At 53.3% G+C, this 17,732-nt stretch overlaps 5 protein-coding genes across 5 annotated transcripts; 2 read left to right on the plus strand and 3 right to left on the minus strand.

Annotated features, from left to right (window-relative positions):
- Nucleotides 1-5,558: 5,558 nt before the first annotated feature.
- On the minus strand, nucleotides 5,559-7,464 carry J4E92_000533 (uncharacterized protein; the record flags this gene model as incomplete). Its single annotated transcript, XM_051491949.1, has 3 exons — nucleotides 5,559-6,275; nucleotides 6,324-7,010; nucleotides 7,063-7,464. The coding sequence occupies 3 exons, from the start codon at nucleotides 7,462-7,464 to the stop codon at nucleotides 5,559-5,561; spliced, it is 1,806 nt and encodes a 601-aa protein (XP_051357461.1).
- Nucleotides 7,465-8,269: 805 nt separating this feature from the next.
- On the minus strand, nucleotides 8,270-9,323 carry J4E92_000534 (uncharacterized protein; the record flags this gene model as incomplete). The annotated part of the gene is made up of 5 exons (XM_051491950.1): nucleotides 8,270-8,319; nucleotides 8,370-8,751; nucleotides 8,799-8,898; nucleotides 8,951-9,007; nucleotides 9,238-9,323. The coding sequence occupies 5 exons, from the start codon at nucleotides 9,321-9,323 to the stop codon at nucleotides 8,270-8,272; spliced, it is 675 nt and encodes a 224-aa protein (XP_051357462.1).
- Nucleotides 9,324-9,765: 442 nt separating this feature from the next.
- On the minus strand, nucleotides 9,766-11,491 carry J4E92_000535 (uncharacterized protein; the record flags this gene model as incomplete). Its single annotated transcript, XM_051491951.1, has 3 exons — nucleotides 9,766-10,800; nucleotides 10,868-11,254; nucleotides 11,312-11,491. The coding sequence occupies 3 exons, from the start codon at nucleotides 11,489-11,491 to the stop codon at nucleotides 9,766-9,768; spliced, it is 1,602 nt and encodes a 533-aa protein (XP_051357463.1).
- A 1,557-nt stretch (nucleotides 11,492-13,048) lies between these two features.
- Nucleotides 13,049-14,388, plus strand: J4E92_000536 (uncharacterized protein; the record flags this gene model as incomplete). Its single annotated transcript, XM_051491952.1, has 4 exons — nucleotides 13,049-13,480; nucleotides 13,551-13,710; nucleotides 13,762-13,962; nucleotides 14,012-14,388. The coding sequence occupies 4 exons, from the start codon at nucleotides 13,049-13,051 to the stop codon at nucleotides 14,386-14,388; spliced, it is 1,170 nt and encodes a 389-aa protein (XP_051357464.1).
- A 792-nt stretch (nucleotides 14,389-15,180) lies between these two features.
- Nucleotides 15,181-16,953, plus strand: J4E92_000537 (uncharacterized protein; the record flags this gene model as incomplete). Its single annotated transcript, XM_051491953.1, has 2 exons — nucleotides 15,181-15,569; nucleotides 15,744-16,953. The coding sequence occupies 2 exons, from the start codon at nucleotides 15,181-15,183 to the stop codon at nucleotides 16,951-16,953; spliced, it is 1,599 nt and encodes a 532-aa protein (XP_051357465.1).
- Between the last annotated feature and the right edge of the window lie 779 nt (nucleotides 16,954-17,732).

Raw genomic sequence — 17,732 nt, forward strand, 5'->3', positions numbered from 1 at the left:
CCCACACAGCAGCGCCGTGTGATGGATGATGTGCGTCGATGATCGATGTCTGCAAAGCTTGACCGCCCGGCTTGTCCGCTTACGGCCTTCCCTTTCATCTCCACCATGGCCAAACGAGCCTCTCCTCTAGCACCAACCCGCCCTTCCGCCAGGATGCACACTTGCCTTTACTAACAGAACCATTGGACACCCATCCACTGGCGGCGGCCAGCCTGGATTCAGCAGCGCATCCTCGCACCCTCCGCCATGCACACGACGGCCCTGGAGAGACGAGGGCATCATGCTGGCCTTGTCTCCCTTGTCTGGCCTGTCTGGAGGGAAAATGCCGCAGCTGCCTTTGGATGTGGTCTGAGCTGCTGCAGTCATCAATGTGCTTCCAGGACAGCATGCCGTCGTCCGTACGCCGTGAGCGCCCCTACGTCCTGCGTCCGCCGAACCGATATTCGCTCCTGTTGCAGATGTGCTGCTCGTGCAGCTCTCGACGTCAACTGACGACAGTCCAGCGTGGTGCTGCCCTTCGATCCCAGCTCAGGGCGCTGTCAATCCAAAGCTTAGGCTGCCCTTTGCCGCCGAACGCGACAGGCGAACATCGTGGGGGTCACCAGCCGCTGCAACGCCATTTCCCCGCCATCGCTATTGCCTGTTGGAACGCCAGCTGAACCACGCCTCTCTGCTTCCCGGCACAAGCTGTATAGTACGACACCAAGGTCTCGAGGTTGCTTAATTACGTGCATAACTTGTTCCCTCGTCGCTGAGCCCATCGGCCCCAGTACTGTCCAGACTGAATGCGGGGTTCGTATCACCTCATGCAATCTGCAAGCATCTGCAGTGCTCTGGACAGGGACTCGTGCTGAGACGGCTCCCGATCGCGACCATGTGCACCCTGATCGCGTTGCACACATGCGTCTACCGCACTCCAAACGTTCGGCGACCCAGCTTGGTTTTGCTTTGCAAAAGATTCGCGTCAACGACCGCCATTGGACGAGTTGGCCTGCTCCTCCCACGCAGCGGGCTCTCTTCGCCTCATTCACTTGCACAGCTGACAGATGCAACCTGGCCAGTACATACGTGCTCTGACGTCGTCGCGCAACTCTGGCGGTGAGTCCCGCTGAGACTTGGAGTCAAGCGACTGGTTTCCTATCCCGTTATGTCCCCACTGTCACCCACTTGCACCTGCAGTAGTCGTTGTTTCTTCTTCCGACCGCAGAGCGTTCAACACGTCTTGCAGCGGAATGCGTTATTTCTCCATGTACGTGCGGCTCGTGCTTTTTGTGGGGTAGGCGAATTCGGAAGGAAGTCACGACCCAGCACTCACTCTTGACCGGACAAACTCTCTATGCTGTACACACAGAGTGACAGCACTCGATGCGTTGTCGATCGCATTTCATTAATTCTCCGTACAACGGACCGAGTTGCGCGGATCACTGTACCAAACAAACGTCCCCCGAGACCGCCGTTGCTTTGCGTTCCACTACCTCCACGCCGCCGGATCACCAGTCTTGGCAATACTCTTGACGACTTGCTTTTATTGCCTGCCTCTTGGCACCATGGAGGGATTGCTTTCCGCGCTTGGCACTCGTTCATGTGCCGCTCATCATTCAGACAGCCAATCTACACGAGATTGACGATATGTGCGTCGGGTGGGATTTACTTCCCGTCGCTATTGCCGTTCACGAATTCTTAACACGGAGGAAACGTCCGCCACTTGGCAGGCAGCACAACACAACCACAGGCACGAGACTAACGAACCCAGCGGTAGGCAATGTGAACACCGCTCCAAAGCTCAACAATTCATCTACATATAGTGACGTTCCGGTGGCCTACAAGACATCCACTATCTTTGCACTGCATGCATTGCCCCGACTAGACCAGTGCCTAAGACCCAACATTCCACTGTCCCCCAGGTACCAGCCTCGTTGACGATGTGCTAGGGTGCAGAGAAGCTTCCGCTAACAAGACTCTGTGCTTGTTACCATCAAGGTTTCGTCGAGACTGGACAAGCTCACACACGGCAGCATCTCGGACACCTCCTGACCTTCTCTGATACATGCTTCGGGTGGTACAACAGCGCGGAAATGGCGCGCCAAGATGGGTAGATCACCTTGGCGCAGCAACGTGTGCCACTGGCAACTTTCTGTTGTGCATGATCTGCCCTCTCCGCCGGAATGGAGAGTTACAGCAACGTCTTGGCCTCATTTCGACGGGAACACCCGGAAGTCAGTCAGGCAAGAAAGCAATCACGTCCACTACCGGTGAGACCACAGTCTATACAGAGACATATGGTCCGTATCTTGGAATGCCATGCCGGTCTTATTGCGATCTCGTTCGGGTCGACCCGATCCGATAGGTAGTCTGGTGCATTCCACGAGTGATTACATATCGAGATATGCATTAGCTCAAACTCTATCATCACATCGATGTAGATCACATCGAACAAGTTCGGCACATATCTATCCGTGTGGAGAGCGGACACACTCATTCGTAGATGACTACCTTACGAGCTCTTTCGAACATAGCCTTGTACTCTCTGTTGATCCTTGCTGACCCGGAGCCACTCTCCTCTCACCACTAGGAGGTCGGCGGACTGCATGGAGTGCAGACAGGCTCTCATATGTTGCACGGGCTTGGTTCGGTGGAAGCAGTGATATCGTCTTGTCTGTGATCTTGGTTGTAGCTACTCGAGCAACACCCATTATTCTGCCGAAGAGTCTGTAGTATGTTGTTTTAGAAGCCCAAACGACTTTGAACTCGTAGTTACGATATTTTGGTTTCATTTTATATTTTAGCCTAATGCTAGCCCCATTGCGCAAAATGAGTTACTATCTCGTGCATCGGTACTCGAACACACTGCCAAGGCATACTGTCGTGAGCTCCTTTTCTGTTGTCGGCTGTGAAACACGTTCCACGAGGAATCATATATAGATGAGATGTCGCCAGAGGCAAAGAGGCGTCTGTCAAAAATTGCCATACATAGCGAGCGACTCTCCTCTTACACTATACCAACACTAATGTTTCCGTGCTAAACTCACTTTTGCCGTAGTTGTATGTCGGCGCCTCAGCAAGCAGACGTTCGTGATCCTTGGTATAGTGGATATCTCGCAAAACACCAATCCTGCGGTATGTGCGAATACGACCGCCCACTGTAGGTTCACTTTCCGTCCCGTGTACTTGCTCTACAATGAGCGCATTCCATTCAAAAATGACGCCCCAGTTGTCATCTCTCCAGTGCATGGTTTGAAAATGAACAACCTTGTACTCTTTCTCCTCTGTCCTGTTCCCATACCATTCATCCCAATGAATCCAGCGGGATATCTCGGAGTACCACTGGCTCCCTTGATTCTCAATCCGGAGATGAAGCGCTTCTTTCGTCCCTCCATCTTCAGTCAATGAATTTTCTATTCTTGCATTTTTAGTCCCTATATAGACAGTTGCAACTTGAGCAACAAGCCTTATCCTTCCTTCTCTGATGTTACCATATGGATTGTCACTTTGGGAAGGAACCAGTTTGATATCCAATACATCTGCTGAAGAGGTCGCAAGTAGCATCTTGCGGTTTCGTATGTCCGCGCTCCGGAACCACATCTCTCCTTGAATAGAAGCCCAGCTCCAGGTGGGAGCGATATTCAGGCGTTTGGGCGTTTCTGAGGTTGGAAGGCACGACCTCATCCACACGAGATCAAATAGCAGGGTACGGTTCCAGTGACCAGCGCAGTAAAATTCGGCATGATCGAGAGTACGATCAAAGGCTCTGACCAACGATGATAGGGCAACTAGCCGATCTCCAGGATTAGTGAACTCAGTTTTTGAGTAATGTTCGACGACTTCCATCCATTCCGTCCAAGATCGGTTAATTTTGCCAAATACCAACTCACGGACGTCCCGAGAGCGAGAACGATTCCTGAATACATCAAGTACGGAGCTGTGGCCATGTCTCAGGGTACTCCGACAATCCAGAATTACGCCTTGCAGCGTGAAGTGAAGTACACGTTGTGAAAGAAACTGCTCTTGAGTGACCCACCCGCGCTTGTTCAGAGCTGAAGAAGTGACCGCGCGGTCGAAATCGGTGAAACACGTTTGCAACCAGCGAGTACGCGTTTCTCCATTATCCATATGCTGAACGACCTCGCACGGAATGGCACGAATCCGCTCACTGCCCGTTTTCAAAAGGAAACCGTTGGTCGCATTGTGGGCTGAAGTGGCAGCGATAGTGCATATGGCGTTGTGATATATGGTACCCATGCGAGGCCCTTCCGCGTTCCAATCTTTTTCGTCGCCGCAGGCATCAGGCTGAACTATACACAGTGCGTCTATCCACAGAAATCGGATTCCGAGCCTCCGAGTTGTCTCTATAGCGTCTCTGAAGGTCTGTGGCATACTTTCTATCTCGATGCTGATTTGGCGTGGGAAAGGCGCTCCCAACACGCAGCCATGAGGTGCGTCTCCCCAACGATAGCTCAAGGTGCAGTATTGTGACAATCCAGCTACTGATATTGTGCCGTCAAGGATCCACGCCTCTACATCGATGACGAGGACATCAGAGCCTTGAGAAAGATCTAACAGTCGACGCGGCAAAGAACGCTTCGTACCGCAATGATCAGCAGAATCTTGGCTGCCCGTGATTACTTCATCAAGGCCAGCATCCTCTATCTTACCACACCCGCCATGAGATGAAAGACACCGCGAGAGGAGTTGTCGAGCTTGTGATATCGGATCTTCATCTGCTTCCAACGGAGGCGATTTATAGCGCAGTTTGTTGGCGTCTATATGTTGACTAGAACCACCCGTATCTAGTATAAAGGGTACTAGTCCGATTCTCTCGTTCGTACCGTGGAACCGATGAAGCCGCATCGGTATTTTCAGATACTCTTCCTCCGAAGCCCACACATCGGCGTATTGCCAACACAGCGTACAAAGATCACAGCCAGCGCGCGCCGAATCAATCACCTCTGCTCTTGATGACCATTTACGATCAAGTTGAGGCGCCGGCGGCACTTCCGCGAAGTCCGCGAACGCAGTGCAGGGAGTGCAACGAGGCATGGCGACCGTGAAGCCAGGGCGATAAGACGATATTTGGAAGTGCGCTGACAAGGGCACGCTTCGTTATTTGAGTTCGAAGTTCTCGATTTGTGTGTAAGAAAATGAGCCGGTTCAAACAAAGCCTGGAGTGTACATGGCTAAGTTGGAGTTCAACCACGCCGCATTCTTGCAGGAGCGGGGTATTTAGAGCTCAGCAGAAGACGTTCACCATCAGAATCGTGTGGTCGTAGTGGAAGGCTCAGCACTCCTAATCATCCCATGCAGGTCGTGCGTCAATGCTGCCGTCCGACAGAAGCTCAGGTCCAAGGCTCGACTTCCGGCGCATCGATAGTAGGAGATACATCTAGGGCGGAAATTCGATCGCTGTGCGCGACCGCCATACTCGGAGATACGTCACTTCTTAGAGGCGTGAGGACCAGACCAGTCCGGCTAACGGGTCAATATTGTACATTTTCATGCTTTTACCCCTTAGTCTCACTACTCAGCGACCCTATATACACGCCATCGCTCTTCCAAGAGTTTTACACCCCACCATCGCCTCTGCGACCCATGCCAGAGTCTCCAACACGTACCTCTTTCTTAACATACGCCATCTCTTTAGCAGGCACAATCACCCACTCCCTCTCATCCATAATCCTGTCCAGTCCACAACTGCGTCCCTTCCAGCCCTCTCCCCTCAAACTCCTCGCCACCTGCCAAGACGCGGCGATGATATCGTTTACACTAACGCCATTGAACTGGGCGCCTACAACGCGTAACCGGCCCTTGAACTCGTTGGACATGCCTTGCGCGAATTGCTTGAGGCGTTCATCGTAGCCGAGTGTGTATTGAGGAATGCAGTCGCGTGAGAGGTTTGCGATGTGGGCGGTGGGTTCGTCGGTAATGTTAAGGTGTCGCTTGATAACGCTCCTCGCCATTTCTAGACCTTCTTCCTCCGTGGGAAACCCCTTCCAGCCGTCCCACCAGTGGCCGCCCATCATGACTGTGAGTTTTGTGCCGCTAGCTGTGTCTTGACCTTTAACAGCAGAGGAGTCCCAGATTACGCCAAGAGCGCGCTCGGGGTTTTGCTCGAATGGAATTCCTTGTGGGATGAGGTAGCCGAAACCTTCATAAGGGAGAAGGTTTGGATTGGGGAAGTAGAGGTTTACTGTCATGACTGTGGCGAAGGGGGTAATCTCGTCGTTCTTGAGGGTGGAGATGGCGAGATCGAATGATTCAGTTGATGTTGAGCCTTCAGTCTGTATACTGTCAGTACTTGCGGTTCTAACTGAAGACGATGAACGTACCCCAGAGACAACCTCGACACCCAACTTCCCGTTCTCATTGAGAGGCTTGAAAGTCTGAATGGGCGACTCTGTTCTGATCTCAATGTTACCTTTCGCCTCCACAGCATCCACTAATGCTCGAACCATCTGCTGCAATCCGTTTCTGAAGGAAAACATAGCGGAATCCTTCAGGTTCTTCGCAAAGTCGAGTTCCAGATCAATCTCCTCGTTCATAGCTTTCGCTACTTCCCGATCATGTGGGTGGACGAGTGTGACCGGCTGCGATTGTCCGTGTTCATTTTGCATGCGGAACCAGCCTCCAATAGCACTGCCGTATCGCGCCTCCAATTCCCAACCCGTATTAAACAACGTCTTAGCGCTCAGCTGATTGATATCGCCGGCATATATGCCGTGGAATACCGCTGAGACAAGATTGTCCGCTATCCTCTTATCCACCCTTCGTGCGAGCCACGAGCCAATTGTCTCATCCGTCAGGGAGTCCGGCCGCTTTGGCCTCAATGGTTCTGTGATCGCACCCAATATACCCTTCAGTATGCCAGTCCGCCATAATGTAAAGAAGTCTGCGAAGGTGGGTGGTGGAGAGGGAAGGCGGTTGAGCTGGTCAGGATAGTAAATGAAGCGGTTCTTTGCGCCGGGTTCGCTGCGCCTCGTGTATGTGATGTCGTCAACGAGACCGAGTTCTTGTACCTATACACACTCCATTAGCAATGCCACCATGGTTTAGACATGTTCGACTTACCAGTCCTGCAGTGACAGTTGCGTTTCTCAATGTCCTCGGGCCCAATTCGAACAGCACATTCCCATTCTTTCCCTCTGAATCCACAACGTCGACTCGTCGACTCTTGATCCAGCCACCCGTGTCCTTCCCCGCCTCAAACACCACCACTTTAGTCTGTGGGAACTCCTTCGCGATGAAGTGGGCGCTCGTCAACCCCGCTATGCCACCGCCGAGAATGGCTATCCGCTCTGGGTACGAGGACTGGTAGCGAACGGCGCATTGTGCCGTGGAACGGAGGAGCAGACGTTGTGATGATGCGAGAAGTGGCCGACACGGATGCAATGGGGATGGCGTGTGGGATGCAAGCGCGGGGCGCGCGGCAACGGTCTTCAACGTCTTCTGCGAGACATTCTGGAGCCGCATTGCCGGTTCAATTGGTCGCAAGATCGATTGGATGGGCGTTGCGACGACGACCAACAAGGTGCATTGGGAAGTTCAATTGATGTTCCTGCGGGAAAATGTCCGAGCTTGGGCCGCTTCCTCTCCGCAATCGATGGCTGCTGCCGTCATTGATTCAGCCCTACACAGGCCATACCATGCACGAGCAATTCAGTGCACACAAGAGATCAGCCACGACATCGGGTACACAGCTTAATAACAGGCTACACGCTGAGGGATTCAATTGTCAAGAAGTTGTATTTCACAAGCTACCGTATACATATAAAGTCACTGTCACGGCAGAACAAGTCTATCTACTGGCGCAAAGTATACAAACCTTGAATATCGTATATTTTCGCATCGGGGTGGGGGCGTCGGGGGAGTTGCGTGAACGTGATTTCGGAACGGGGATCGAAGGGGGAAAGTGAGGTTGGAAGACTTCGAGGTACTACGGACCGACCGAATAGTGTACAGGCAAGGAACTCGAACCGCATCGATATCGACCGATCGACCGAAACAAGGCGAGAAGTCCGAATCGAATGGAAGTCGCCGTAACCGTTCGCAAAGAAGATCCGAATCGAGCTTTTCGACTGCTGAATGCATTAATGTCGTGGCAGGACATAGAAGTAAATCTAGCCTCCACTTATGAAAGTAACAAAATCCCAGAAACCATTTTCCTCGCAACAAAACACCGTGCTTGAACCAATTTGAGCACTCGTGTCAATACTAGCCTTGGGCAGACAGTGACAGTGAACCGGAAGCTGCTTGCTAGACGCAACGCAACTCGGCTCTACTCAGCCACGTCCAGGTCTTCGTGAGCGGGAGGGGGAGGAGAGTCGACTGTATTTGTGATCAGAGTAGTTCGTCGTAGAAGGGGTCGGTTGCCTCACTCTTGCGGACTTCGCCGACCGGGTCAGCCTCGCGCTCACGCTCGCGCCTCTCATCGCGATCGCCACGGTCACGGTCGCCACGGTCGTCCTCGCGATCACGGACATCCTTCATCTCACGGTCGCCATCAATGGGGCTCCTTGACCGGTCGCGGTCACGGCGGTCGTAGTCGCGCTCGCGGCGGTCGTCCTTGCGAGGAGAAGCTCCGCGCTCGCGACGAGGAGAGGTGCTGCGGCGGCGAGGAGAGCGAACACCTCGGTCTGCACGGTCACCACCACGGTCGGAACGGTCGCCACGGTCGCCGCCACGCTCAGAGCGCTCGCCACGGGGACGGTCACGGCCGGAGTCAAACCGCCATGATGCCGAAGGAGGCGTACGGGCCCACTGTAGCTGATTAGACAGACCCACGTCATTATGCGGTTCGGACATACCTCGATCTTCAACAAGTCATCGCGGCCGATGCGCTTGTTGTGCATCTCGTGGTACGCGTCGTCGGCGTCACGGCGAGACTCGTATTCGACGAAGGCGAAGCTGCTGGCCTGTTAGAGCCTGGGTCGTTTGCTACCGGGGAGGGCCAACTCACAGTCTAGAAGAAGCCGAACGGGGCGCTGGGATGTCGCAACGGACGAGTCGGCCATAGCTTGAGGATTGTCAGATCATTTGTTTGGAAGGGGCGTGTGGAAGAAGGGCGGAAGGTGCAGATCGTCGTCGACGCGCACGGGTGTTGTGGGAAGGAGGAAGCTGCGCCGCGCAACAGCGATCGCGACACCCGGGGCGCGTGAAGTGTACAAAGGCTGTGGAATCGAGGGCTACGATGCGGAACGACGATGCGATTGCGATCGGATTGGGGCGAGGCGTTGGAAGACATACCGTTCGAACTCGTAGGCAAGGTCGCGAGCGCGTGTGCCGTGGCCGAAGCCGGTGACGTAGAGCGTGGTGCCGCCGCCGCGAGACATGGTTGTCGTCTAGTTGGGTATCGTGTATGGAGGTAAACGGTTCAAACTTGCAGCTGTGACAAGTCGAGGGTGACAGTGACGGGTGTGGTCGATGATGGAAGGTCGCAAGCCGGCAGGAAAGTACTGGAGGCAGCTACAGCAAACGCTTGGACTAGCGCGCCTTGGCATTCTCACGCAGACGTCAAGTACCTGAAGCTTCGACATTCACTCGACATCTGATCCTTGCAATTTGCGCTAATCGGCGGAACACTGACGTCGCGCATACTGTCGCACTGTTTTGGTGGTCCTGCCTCTTCGAGATGGTCGGTGCCAAAACTACCTCAATTCGACTGATGGGGAAAGAGCTCACGAGCGCGACATGCGCAAGGCAACGCGTTGTCAAGCAACTGTCGATTACATATTACACTAATGGTACATCTATTGCTGACTGTCTACATTTTCACTACGCAGGAAATGCTCTGTAAGGTGCTCCCTCGAGCTTAAAATACCCTGGCTGGAGCACCTGGAAGACTCCCGTTGGGTCGTACTCGCCAGAGATGCTCTTCAACCTTTGCTTGTTGGCAGCCCCATAACTAGCAATGACATCTTGGTACGGCGACGCGTAGTTCATATAGATGTAGTCGTGATTGAGATCCTTCTTCGCCGCTTCCTCGACAAGCCGCTCGTACAGGCTGTTGCTGAAAGACATGATCCGGGCATTATCCGCAACGTCTGTCCAGAGGATAGCCAGATTACAGATGAAGATTGGGCCATCGCTGGGGTCAAGACCGAGCGCGTTACCGCCGTTCTGTTGCATCTTCTCCATGGCAGGGACGGTGATTGCCTGGAAGGAGAGAACGGGCAAGATGCCCGCAGCGTCTTGAATCGCAGGCACCATCTCGAAGAATATGTCAATGAACGCCTTGAAGATATCCCGATCCACCTTGAAAGTTCGGTCCCAATAAGTCTCTTGGACGCCATCGGGTGCCCCAGCACCAAGTTGGTTGGCCAACGTCGACATGTTCGCAATGGCCGTTTGGTCGATGATCGCTGGGATGGCTTTCCAGTCGTCGAAAACTGCTGGCCATGGCGTAGGCTCGGAGTACTCTAGATCCTCGGCCGCAATCTTCATACCAGCCTGTAGCGCAAAAGACACGATCTGAGCTTGTTTCGTGTCCTTCTCTGCGTTGACAGCATAGTTGTAGTATGCTTCGTACACTTTATCCCACTGATCCTCAGTATGGGCGCGCTGCCCACCCCACATTTCACCTTGAACAAAAGTTCTCATGTTGAACTTGGTGACAATACCGAAGTTGTTGCCACCACCGCGAAGAGCCCAATAGAGATCTGGAGATTGGGTGGCACTCACGTCCACAATGATGCCCGAGGCTGTCACCACTTCGAAAGACTCGATGTTATCGCATGCCCATCCATGGGCGTTCGCGTAATGGGAGATGCCTCCTCCTAGAGTTAATCCAGACACACCGACGGATGAGATCTGCGCACTGTTAGAAGAGTCATGGCAGTAGGGAGCTATAGAGAAACAGGAAAGGGAAGCAACATACGCGACCACCAATAACTTCAAGGCCATACTGCTCAATCCATGGATACACGTCCGCCCAGCGATTTCCTGAGCCAACAGAGGCGATCTTCTTGTCTGCAGATAGGGTCTTTTCGGTGAATTTCTCCAGGGCAATAGTAATGCCTCCCTCAATGCTAGATCCACCAGCAAAGGCAGCGTGTCCACCTCCTTTCACAGCGAAAGGGCATTGCGTGAGTCGGGACAGGAGCACAACAGTTGAGACTTGCGAAACACTACTAGGCTTGAACACACAGAACGGGTTGACAACGGCTTGCTGAGCCGCCCAATAATCGCCGGTGAAACTGTCGTATCCTGCACTTCCTTCCGACAACACGGTACCGTTACCAAAGGAAAATCTTAGGGCTGCACACTATACCTCTTGTCAGTATCGATCTTGAGCAACATGCAAAAATGTGTATCAACATACAGCTAGCGAACAAGCACTGGAGGAAGATCGTTCCGCCAGAACTGCCAAACCAGAAATGCCAGTGACATCGAAGCCGTTGTTCAGCAACGCTTTGGTGACATTGAACTCGTCAGGCTCGAAACCACTTGCCAGCACGCAAGCTGCAAAGGCGCTTGTCGAAGTAGCTATCGTAAACTTCATGCTCCCTGTTCGCCAGTATGCGGAAGATGCCGGACGGTGGTATATAGCTGGTACCGAGAGAGTGGCTCACTGACTGAGTTGCAGGGAGCCACTGCACTTAATGTACTTCGGAGTAGGTTTACCATATTCGTTCCAGGCCGCGAAGGACACTACTACGGACGTGTTGTCAGTGCTTGTCCGACGGGGTCTATAGCTCTCTAGCGACGCGGAACGGCCAGTTCGGTCAAATTCTTAGTGGACAGTAACCTCGAAGTTTGTGGGGTAGAGACTAGTCTATTGACGTGAGGCGCGCCGTGGCAAAAGTATAGCATGGTAGCTGATAGCGGTATTCATCTGGAGCTGGTGTGGCTGCATGGCAATTTCGACGTAGCGCAACATCGGTGGAAGCATGAAAGACATCTTTGTTCTTTTTCTCCGAGGGCTCTGCGGGTAGATGCATCGCTTCCGATGAGCTGGGTTGCTGTGCCTCAATCTTGCAGCGATTCATGGTCTCCACTTTGCAGCGTCTGGAGTAAGACATAAGAATTCACTTGCCAAGCAAGCGTTCGCGGTTCGTGTTGGGAGTGGATGAGGCAGGAGCCAGCCGTGCCGCTCTCTCATCTTTGCCACGGGACGGTTCAATACGCCACCACCACGCCAGCTGTACACTACTGTCCGGGCATCCGCCAACCGCAAGACACCTCTTTGCACCCGCACCTATCGACCAGGAGGCAGCTGACTACATTCATCCGACTTACCACTGAGCAGACTTCTAGGAGCAGCCACTTCTACGGCTGTCCAAAGTCTCCCTTTTAGGTTCGCACCACGATAAAGTCTGTGAGCCAATATGTGATATGCTAGTCTCTTTGTGGCTTGCCTCGCCGAAGCCTGCTCCCCATCCACGCTGCCAGGTGGTAATCTCCAGGCACATGTCGGCATTGACAGAAAAAGCATGCTGTCCGCTAGGTCCGCGTCAGGCACCGTGCCGCTTCGGACGCTGTAGCGCAAATACGAACAACACACGACGAGGAATAGCGCGAGCGGAGAACTGCACCTCCTAAGCTAAGGGTCATTTAGCCAGGAGGCGTTTTGGGGGCTTGCTGACTTACGTCCACCACGGAACACCAAACGTGCGCGTCAACACTTGAATAAGGCCATCACAACTACTTTCGGACTTCTTGAAAAGAGTGCGCGACGTCGCGTAAGAGGAAACGATCGGGATACCAGATTCCAGGAACCGGGAACTGAGGACCGGGGCAATCCAGTCGCCGTCTAACCCTTACCCACACTCCGACACGCGATGGCCCCCATGTAAATCAATTTGCATATGCGTCTTACGGGCTTTTGCACCCCTACGCGCACTGTACTTTGGGTAATCCCTGGCAAATCCCAGCACCGAAGTGCTTTAATCCAGAGTGTCGGGCTTCGTGGATCGGAATCCTAGGTTCATTCCATCTTGACAGCTTCAACGGCACGGTCTTGTCGCGACACACAAACGCTTCGAGGAACGTATCCCAAGGATTCTGTTATTCTTTGTGCGAGTTTAAACGACAACTGGAAACACACGCCTCAGCAACCATGTCCACGGGCGCTGACTGGATCTCGCAGCATGATTTACTCCGGACAGACTACGCCATGCTGGCGATGACATCGACGGTCTTCATCGCACGGATCGGTGTTCAGATTTGGCGGCGCAAACCCATTGAAGCACAGGACATCCTGCTTTACATTGCATTCGCTGCCTATCTTGCTTTTACCATTCTTTACATCTTCATTACGCCCATTTTCTTCAGACTCCAGGCTCTCCAAGCTGGTCGCATTGCACCATGGCCCACCATGATGGAAGACATTATTCTCGCCGCGAAAGTCATGTGGCAGAGCGGAATGGAATATTGGACGTGTCTTTGGTTTGTTAAGTTCTCACTATTGGCACTATACAAGAAGCTGTTGTCTGGAATGCCCAAGAAGTACCTTTGGATCTGGTGGTTCACCTTGATCTTTTGCGTTGTGGTATGTAAGAGTTCACGTTGCTTTGTCTTTACGCACATAGCCTCCAGCAAGCATGACTAACTGGGCACAGACATGGGCAACGTGCATCATTACAGGCCCTGGTCTAGCCTGCAACGACACCAAGAGTTTCTTGGGCGAGGGCATTCTATGTTCATCGCCTAGCGAAACACGCCGGCAAACTGCGAATCTCTATTATGCATACGCAGTGGATACTGTAACCAACATGATGGGTGTGTTCAAACGCGTAACTTGATCATATTCTTAGTACTGACAAGTGGCAGTCATGTTCCTACCCATCAGGCTTATCTGGAACCTGCAGATGGAAAATCCGAAGAAGATCGGTTGCGGTCTCCTATTCGCATCCGGCCTTGTTTGTATACTGTTCTCAACTATCCGCATTGTGCAGGTTGGCCAGGATGGAAGGCCTCGCTCGCCAGATCCAAAGTGGCTGACCATGTGGACCATCATCGAATGTTCGACAGGTAAGTCCAACGCATCTCAATACACTCTACTCGGCTAACTTGATGTCAGCTATCATCATCGGTTGCTGTCCAGGGCTCGCGTCTGCAGTACCAAAGAGCCGCTTCCGACGAACAGACAGTATCTCCTACGACACACAGGGCTACGTTCGACAATCGCCTAATCGATCCAGTGGAAACGCGCCGAAGAGTCATGGCTTGAGGAATATGCTCGGTTCCAGAAATCGCGACAAGAACAGCGAGAAGATGTCAGGAGACATTAGTATGTCGAGGACTGGGCATGAGAGTGAGGAACAGCTTCCAGAACGCAGAACAACAGGCTCCGGTGTTCTTATCACAGATGAACTACGCGAGCAACAGAGGCTTCGGATGGAAGAAGATGAGCGCATGGAAGAGGCACGCCTCAAGTTTGAGCAGTCGCATGCGTGATCTTGATCGGCTGAATACATGAATCTCTTGATAAGCGCTCTAGATGCTGTGACAGTCTAATTGGAGTATTTAGTGAACAGTATTACGTTGTACTGTCTTTCGAGAACGATGACCATGAGTTGGTCCACGACTGTTGAAAAACACGATCACCTATCATTGAATGTCAAAGAGAGCCTCTCTTTGATCGCCGGCGCGTGTTACTTCTGTTCTCACTATTGGCAGAGGTGATGCAACATCTTACTCGTCTCCAAATAAAACATGCACTGCAAATGTCTGTCTGTATCTAACAGTGACTCTGATTATTATGACAAGGACACAGCTGTCAGTGACCTACTACCGGCAACACGGTCTAGGGGTTTGAACCAGCTGCGTTACAAAGCAGCTACGAGCCGCTTTGATCCACCATACAATGTCTCCGGGTGCTGTTAGAACAACCCCATAGAGCACATCCTGATGTATAATCGGGTGGCGAAGAAGGCGGGCGATGGAACAAGACGCACCGCGAGGCGCTAGTGGCAGCGGCAAGTGCCGAGCTTTGATTGCGCAGAACTTGAGCAGGCGCTCCGAGACAATTGCTTCCTTCTCCACAACCCACGCTCCAACCCACTGCACTTGACGCGCACCCATCTTCACGACTGACGACACATCTCTTACGACCGTCGCACTCCGTACCCGCGACAGCCTTACGTCACACGTCACAAAAGTCGCGTTCCTCGTCGCTCCCTTTGTTTCCCACCCACCGCCAACCTCGAATTCACGCGACAAGCCCATCAACCAACGCCTGCCTTCACCATGGCTGTCGATTTCTCGAGCGAGTCGCCGCTGGCGATGCAGCTGCAGCAGGTAGTCCAGCCCAAGCTCGCCGAGTTTGGGTGGACGACGGGCGGCGAAGACACGACGCTCTTCGAGTACATCCTCCTTATGCTGGCCAACGACAAGAACGAAGCGCAGGTCGCATCAGAACTGTCAAATGATCTGCTCGACCTGGGCCCGGAGAACACAGAGACACAGCAGTTTGCGCAGTGGTTATTCGAGCAGATCGAGCACCTCAAGCAGTCGAGCGGCGGCAACGCGCAGGTCACACAGTCAATCGAGAACCAGATGGACAGCACCTCAAACGACAACTCGGCAGCTGCGCAAGATACAGATATGGAAGGCGCGTCAGAAGGACAAGGCAATATGTATGTGAACCCTCCACTTTCCCGCCCCTTTAGGGCAGCTCCACAACCGTGGAAAAACTGCAAGGATATCGCGCAATCACGCGCATGCCAAATCAAGGCGACGTCGAAGCTTGCCGTGGCTCCTCTGCGCTCACGTTCCTCGTATCAAAACCTGCAGATTCTAACCGCAAACAGTCCTACAGGCCCCAAGGCTATGCGCAACGGCAGCGGTGCCCAAGCAGCACGTCCAGCACGAGGCGGCCGGATGCTCAACCAACTTAATAAGAACATGGACCGCAACAGCGACTCGGTGTTACATCGCGTACGTGGCGCCGGCGGTGGAGTTGGTCGTGTGAACGCGCACGCCCGCGATCCGCCAAAAGGCCCACGGGGCCAGAACATCGGACGCGGAATCGAGGCAATGGCAAACGGCCGCGGTATGGGCAACGCCAACATGAACATGGGCCAGAACAACATGAACGGTATGGGTATGGGCGGTATGCCAGGAATGCCTATGCCGGGAATGGGTGGTCAGAATGGCATGCCTGGCATTGGCCTGAACCCGCAACAGCAAATGGCCCTGATGCAGATGTACGAGCAGCAGGCACAGATGATGCAGCAGATTTTCTCCGGTGGCCAACCAACCGGCTTCGTCAACCCCAATTTCAATGGCAACAACCGCGGACCTAAGAAGCCGTTACATCAACGCATAGACCGGTCACACCAGGGCGGCAGAGGCATGAACCCGAATGCTAAGACTTTCACCAAGAAGGAAGGCGAGGACGAAACGATGGCAGATGGTCCAGCTGGAGAGAGCGGCAGCGGTATGGACGTCGAACTGCCTTCCGGCCGCCCAGATCCCTCGTCCACCATGTGCAAGTTCAACTTGCGATGCAGCAACCCCGACTGCCACTTCGTTCACCAGTCGCCCGCTGCGATTCCCGGAACCCCGGTCGACATGAACGATACGTGCGACTTCGGTGCGGCATGCAAGAACAAGAAGTGTGTCGGCAAGCACCCATCGCCTGCGCAGCGACAGAAGTTCCAATCAGAGCAGGAGTGCGCCTTCTGGCCCAACTGCCGTGATCCCTCGTCGTGCCCCTACAAGCATCCCACATCAAAGCCTTGTCACAACGGCGCCGACTGCGCTGTCGAGGGCTGCAAGTTTGGACACAGTGCCATCATGTGCAAGTTCAACCCGTGTCTTAACGCGCGCTGCTTGTATAAGCATGAGCCTGGTCAGAAGAAGATCACTACAAATAAATGGGTCGCCCCCAAGGAGGGAGAACACGTTAGCGAGAGGAAATTTGTTGACGACGAGCAAAAAGAGGAGTTGATTATTCCGCGCAAGGACGAGGAGATGCAACAGGCACCGGCGAACGAGGGCCTGGACGTGCAGGCATAGAAGGATCCTGAGCTATTTTACTGGGACGTAGGTGGTGGATATGATACCATTGAGATGACGGGCAGGTGATGTTGGGTGGAACGTAGAGCATTGTATTATAGTCTGGATCTGCTGGACGAGGCGTTAGGGTTGGAGGCATGGCCCCAACGAGGAGGAGAGAGAATTACTTGTTTCTGGCGGCCCGCGTTGGCTGCGCTCTTCTTCTTACATATTCGCATCCTCTTACGCGTGACATTTGTGACTTTCTGACATGTCCCCTGGATGTACCCGCTGTTTTGCAACGATTACTCACCAGGCAAAGTGCTGCACGCATTTGCAGTCATGCATCTACCATGTGTACTTGATATAGTAGGACTACGAAATACTGTAATAGCTGCGAAGCCGACTATATGCATGATCACGGATAACACGGTACCACAAGCCTTGGGAGTATAGCGATTCGCGCTCACGGTGGACTATCGAATGGAGACTATTCCGAACAAGGCTTAGCCCGTCCGCCACGTTTGCTCAGCCACCCTCTTTCGTACGCCGCGACATCTGGTGTGTGATCAACTCCGCATTCTACTTGTACTTCTGACCACTTTGTCGCTCCTTCCTTTTACTCCAGTAAACCTTGCCTTCCCTACTTACCCTTCATTCCTTCCTTCTTCACACTTTTCCCGGAGGATCGCCATTCACACCTGGCACAACCCCCCAACAAAGTTCGATCGACAGCTGGAAGAGATTACCCAGCCTTGCCGCCCAGTAAACGACGTAACAGTCTTTTTGCCTTCCGAGGA

Source organism: Alternaria infectoria (assembly GCF_024043175.1).
Source record: "Alternaria infectoria strain BMP 0036 chromosome Unknown scaffold_1, whole genome shotgun sequence".
In the NCBI taxonomy this organism is placed as follows: Eukaryota; Fungi; Ascomycota; class Dothideomycetes; order Pleosporales; family Pleosporaceae; genus Alternaria; species Alternaria infectoria.